Genomic DNA, 6,000 nt, shown 5'->3' on the forward strand with positions numbered 1-6,000 from the left:
GGTCTTTTATCAAAGCGAAGTGGCATGAACTTCTGGAAAGTGGGGATATTCTTTGCTTTACCCCATTTTGGCTTATGGAAGGTTTCCTAGGAACACTCCGTTTGGGATAGTGGGGGCAACCTGTACTCCCATAGACAGCCGAGGTTCAGAGAGGGCAGGGACTTCTCTGAAGTCACGTAGCAGGGACACAAGCCAGGTTTCTGATTGTCTGTGCCGAGGTCCTCCTATGTTCCCAGCTCCACTTCCTCCAGGAATCCAAGAGGCAGGAGGGAGGCCTCAGACTGGAGGGAGCACAGGGCCAGAGCCCGTCGCCCACAGACTTTTCAGGGGCCCCCTTATCTCCCACCACCCCCCTAATTCAGGACCCACCTGCCTCAGTCCCCCTCTCCCTGCCATCTCCCACCATCTCCCTGCCTCAAGGACCCTCCCATCTCTCCCACAATCCCAGTTTTGAGGGGCTCCTCTCCCACATTGCCCCTGTGCTGAGGCCCCATCTCCTGAGATCCCCTGATTCAGAGCTCCCCACACCCCACCCAGAGGGCCACTCCCCATAATATCCTTGCTCTAGACACCACTATCCAAAGCCCATACTGCTCAGCACCTCCTATAAAGAAATCCAACCGGCTCTCCTAACAAAAGCAAACCCAAATTCCCCAAGGTTGGCTGCGGGAGGAAGCCTCCCACTCTCCGTTCCCAAGATTCAGCTCCCTCTTGGGGGTTCTTCTCACCTCTGCTGCCCCCCTCGCTTTGAACTCAGGTGCTGCTACCCCACTAATGCTCTAGGCTAATTGTGCACTCACAGTCCTCCTTTGATTTCCAGAAACTAGCTAGACCCAAGTGGGAAGGCTGAACAAGATTTCACTAAAGGCCTGGGGGTGACAAAGGGGAAATAAACAGGATTGAGCCAATCTGATCTTCAAACTCTGGCTCATTCAGCTTCGGCTTGGGACCTCCCCACACGGGGGCCTCCCTGCCTACTGCTCTACCAGCCCCTTTGGCAGGGGCTGCCTCCCCCACCTCATGGGAATGCCCACCAGCAGGCCTCATAGCTCAAACCAGAAGGGAGATGGGTCTCAGAAGACAGCTGGGGTTAAGAGTCCCCTGGATATTCCACGGGGGTATTCAACCATCCCACCCAGCCCTGAAACTACAGTCCAGGTAAGGGAGCCCAGGCTTCCTGATACTTCCATACACCCATTTCTTGAGGCTCTTCTGGTGCACCCCGTTAGAATTCTGGCCATTTACCCACAACTCACTCAGGGGCAGGGGCAAGAACCAAGAGGGAGCCATGGCTGTGGGAACCAGGGAAAAGAAAGGCCCATGGCTCAGACACCAGCCACGCCTTGGGACATCCAAGGGGCCAGCAGTTCCTAACGTTACTGTTAAATTTAGGAAGGCGAGGGGCACCTGACTGGCTCAGTTGGCAGAACATGGGACTCGATCTTGGGGTTGTGAGTCCGAGCCCCACATTGGGTATGCAGATTACTTAATTTTTTTTAGAAGGTGTAACTCTAGATATAATCAAAGCATTCATGATGATGTAATGGCAATAACATCAACTACCATTTATTGAAGATCATCAGGTATCAAGACTCCTCTGAGCACTATACATGGATCATGTAACTGAATCACCATAACCCGCGAGTGGGGTACTATCAGGGTTTCCACGGTCCTGATGATGATGACACTGAGGTTCAGGGAGATCATCACAGCCTAGGTTTTCATCTCTGACTCCAGAATCCCAGCTCTTTCAGTCATAACAAGTCCCTCTTTCAAAAATTCTCAACCCTGGGGGCACCTGAGTGGCCCAGTCAGTTGAGTGCCTGACTCTTGATTTTGGCTTAGGTCAGGATCTTGGGGTCCTGAGATGGAGCCCCACACTGGGCTCCACATAGGCTGTGGAGACTGCTTGAAATTCTCTCCCTCTCCTCTGCCCTCCCACTCACCCCCACCCACACCAGCCAATAAATAAATAAATTCTCAGCCCTTTCCCAACTCCCCTCTTCCTATCTGAGGGGCAGGGGGTATCCCAAGGTCCCTAGTCCTAATCCCTCCATCTCTGGGTATAGAGGGGAGCTTTGCTTTCCACCTCAGATACCCCTCCAGCAACCATGGCTCTGTCATTAGCCTCTGCCTCCAGAAAGGAATAGATTTCCACAAATTATCTACAGTCTCGCCATTCAAAACGGGGTCCGTGGACCAGTAGCATCAGCATTACCTAGGAACTTGTTAGGAATGCAGATTAATAGGCCCCACCCCGGTGTTTTTTATGCACCCGAGTCAGGACGACAGTTCCCCACGAGCCCCACTGTACCCTGCAGGGGAGGGAGTACAGGACGACTGCTTCTGCCTTTAGATCTCCCAGGACACCCCGACTCCTGTGCACCACCCGCCCCGCTTCTGAAACTACAATTCCCACAATACCCAGAGGGGCTTAGCGTTACTTTACGCGACAGCGCCTCCCAAGGTGTTTCGCGAGCCGGACCCTCCGTAACACCATGAGGACTACAACTCCCACAGTGCTCGGCGGCAGATCCAGCGCCCCCAGTGGCTCCAGAACGGCGTCGCCACGTCGGCTCCGCTGGGTGGGGCCGGGCTCGGGCGGGGCCGCGGGGGTCTGCGGGGCCCCGTACTCGTTGTAGCGGTTTTACCCCTCAGGACGCAGACATGGCGACCGAGAAGGACCAGCAGAAGGATTCCGAGCCGGAAGGGCTGAGCGCCACGTGAGCAAGCCGGCTCTAGCCCCCCCACCCCGACCGAAACCCGGGAGCCCTGGCCCTCCTCCCCCTCCTCCTTCGGGTCCCGGGAATCCGGGCCTCAGACACTAGAGTCTGGGCTCCTGGGCTCCAATTCAAGGACTCTGGAGTCTGGACCCTCCGCCCCCTACTCCTCCGGCATTCAGGAGGCTTGGACCCTTCCTCCTCAGGGCCCCAGAGTCCAGCCCTCACGGCCCCCTTCTTGCTCGGGGGTGGGGAGTTGGGGGATCTACGGCTGACCCGGGGCTGCCCAGCAGGACCCTGCTGCCGAAACTGATCCCGTCTGCCGCGGGCCGTGAGTGGCTGGAGAGGCGCCGCGCCACCATCCGGCCCTGGGGCTCCTTCGTGGACCAGCGGCGCTTCTCGCGGCCCCGCAACCTGGGCGAGCTGTGCCAGCGCCTCGTTCGCAACGTGGAGTACTACCAGAGCAACTACGTGTTCGTGTTCCTGGGCCTCATCCTCTACTGTGTGTGAGTGCCTCGCCCGCTCCGCACTGAACCCCTCTGGCAGGGCCGGGCCGCGCCCCTACGGGAGAGCCCAGCCCGCGCTGGTCGGCCCCGCCCCCACGGCACAGCTCGGCCAGACCTTTTCACCCAAGGGCCCGGCTCGTACTGCCCCATCAGCCTGGCCGGGACACAGTGTGACCGGATGCGACCCGGTCTTGCCTGGCCTCAAGGACTTAGCCTGCTATCCTCCGGTGTAGGTGGTCAGCCGCCTGACCAATGCCTCCCTACTCTTCTCCAGGGTGACGTCCCCCATGCTGCTGGTGGCTCTGGCAGTTTTCTTTGGCGCCTGCTACATCCTCTATCTGCGCACGTTGCAGTCCAAGTTTGTGCTTTTTGGTGAGAAAACCCCTGTCCAGACGGTTCCCTGATCCTTCAAATCCTGGTCTTGGAACACAAGCCTTAGACCCCCGACCCCAGTCTGCCCAAGCATAGATTTACACTGGTTCCTAATTCCATCCATTAAAATCTCAGACACACCAGGTGCTCACACCCAGTCTCAGAGCCCCCCCCCCCCCCTCGTTGGTATTCTCAAAGCTAGAGATACCCTTGAACCAACTCTTCACCTGGCTCCTGTCCTTTAAACCTCCTTTTCCTCGCATCCATCCATCCTCCCTCGTCTCTCTGCGGAAAGCATCAGTTGCAGGTACCCACATTGGACACCAGGTGGCGACCTTACGCTGGCCTAGATCTGGGCCCCTGTCCTTTCCCGCTGCCTGGGGCGGGGCCAGAAAGATCTTGGGACTGTTCCAAGAGGGAAGCTGAAGTTTGTGGCTCCTGCGGTCCCAGATTGGCCCTTGGTACCATTGGGAAGAAAGAGGGGCCTGCGTCTCCACCCAGGGGAAGCTCAAGGTTCAGAGTGGCGATATGGGAGAGCTGGGGTCAAACAGGAAGACCCAAGTCAGGGTCCTTCAGAGGCTTGTCTGTTCTGTCCGTGACACAGGTGGGCTGGCACCTGAGGGCATGTCAGGCAGGCACAGGGCATGGAGGGAGCGCCTGGAGCATGCAGACCCTATCCTCCAGTCTGCCCCAAGAAGCCAGAACTCTATATTCTTATGTGAAATCGCTCAGTCCAACAGCCCCAAATCAGATTCTTGGGGAATATTGTGCAGACTCAAAAAACACATCCACAGATCAGACTTGGCCTTTGAGTGACCCATTTGAGACTCCTGGTGTATGTGAGTGGGGATGGGAGCAGGAGAACCGTAGTCCAGGGGAGTGGGAGGCGGGGAGCTTCCTAGCAGAAGTGGGGGTGAAGGGCAGTGAGCATGGTTGGGGTGGGGGGTTGTGGTAAAGAAGGTGCTCTGTTCGGGTGGGCAGTGGGAACATCAGAGAAACGCGTGAGACCCAAGCTGGGGGGCCTTGGCATGAGGAGGCTCCCGGAGCTTGTGACACCAGACTGCTGGTGGGGTATCGGGGGTTCCTTGGGGAGAAGGCATGAGTGTTAGAACAGCAGCCCCAATGCCATCTGCCCCCCCAGGCCGAGAGGTAACCCCAGCCCATCAGTATGCTCTGGCCGGGGGCGTCTCCTTCCCCTTCTTCTGGCTGGCCGGCGCAGGTTCTGCTGTCTTCTGGGTCTTGGGTGAGTACAGGCTCTGGGTCGCCCAGGCGGGCGGTGGGGAGCAGGTGAGGGAGCGACGCCCTGAACTGCCTGTTTCCCTGCAGGAGCCACCCTCGTGGTGATCGGCTCCCACGCCGCCTTCCACCAGACCGAGGCTGTGGACGGGGAAGAGCTGCAGATGGAGCCTGTGTGAGGGGGACCCGCCAGCCTCCCGAGCCCGCTGCCTTGGCCCCACTTGCCCCCGCCCTGCACTGCCCCTGCCCCGCATCGCCCCGCATCGCCCCGTGCTCCTGGTCAAAGGCCTCCTTGCCATCCCAAGCCCACGGGGGTGGGGGGGGGGAATGGGGGGGGGATTCCAGCTGTGGAAATAAAACTGTTACAGCTGTCATTCAGCAGATACTCTCCTAGGGTCTTCTGTCGGCCTGTGCAGGGGTGTGGGGGACTGCAGAGACCCAGATGGAGGGGTCCTCTGGACAGGGAGGGTTCAATAAGCAAGATGAATGACTAAAAAGGGGAGGATGGGGCTTCTGCATGGCTCCGTCGGTTAAGGGCCCAACTCTTGATCTCAGCTCTGGTCTTGATCTCAGGGTTGTGAGTTCAAGCCCCCAGGTGGGCTCCACACTGGCCATGGAGCCTACTTTAAATAAATAAACAAGTAAACACTTTTAAAAATATAAAATAGGATGGCGAATGGTGGTAAGTGCTGGGGGGGAGAGTGAGCCAGGGGTGCCCCAGACTGCCCCCCATGTTCAGTGAATGGCTAGAAGGATTAGATAGACAGTTGGACCTATAGCTGTAATTCATGATCATGAAAGGCTACAAAGCAAAACGAGGGAAGGGGAAAGGCCCATGGGGCAGTCGAGAGAAAGCCAGGCGCAAGCTTCCCAGCGTCCCCCTAGGGACCTCCCACACCCTGTGCTCCGTTCCTGCAGCGGCGAGGGCGGCTGCCAGGGAGGCTCAGGAGAGACTCGGTGCCCGGCCTCTGCAGAGAAGTGGCCCCATAAGCACCCTCTGTCTGGCACTTAGGGAAATTCCACACTCCCAGAAAGGAAGGCAGGTGTTCAGCATAAACAGTATCATCTGCTCGAACAAGTGTAGACACTGTGAGTCATTTGTATCGAGGACACCGGGGAGCCGCCTCCTGGAATCCATGTTCCAGACACCAGCCAGGATTCAACCA

General features: G+C 57.9%; 1 protein-coding gene across 1 annotated transcript; it reads left to right on the top strand.

The window, feature by feature from the left end:
- Positions 1–2,562: 2,562 nt before the first annotated feature.
- RABAC1 (Rab acceptor 1) lies at positions 2,563–5,212 on the top strand. The gene is made up of 5 exons (XM_045986864.1): positions 2,563–2,723; positions 3,014–3,226; positions 3,501–3,598; positions 4,740–4,841; positions 4,925–5,212. The coding sequence occupies exons 1-5, from the start codon at positions 2,668–2,670 to the stop codon at positions 5,011–5,013; spliced, it is 558 nt and encodes a 185-aa protein (XP_045842820.1). The 5' UTR covers positions 2,563–2,667; the 3' UTR covers positions 5,014–5,212.
- The last annotated feature ends 788 nt before the right edge of the window (positions 5,213–6,000 follow it).

Source organism: Meles meles, chromosome 19 (genome assembly GCF_922984935.1).
Source record: "Meles meles chromosome 19, mMelMel3.1 paternal haplotype, whole genome shotgun sequence".
Taxonomy (NCBI): Eukaryota; Metazoa; Chordata; class Mammalia; order Carnivora; family Mustelidae; genus Meles; species Meles meles.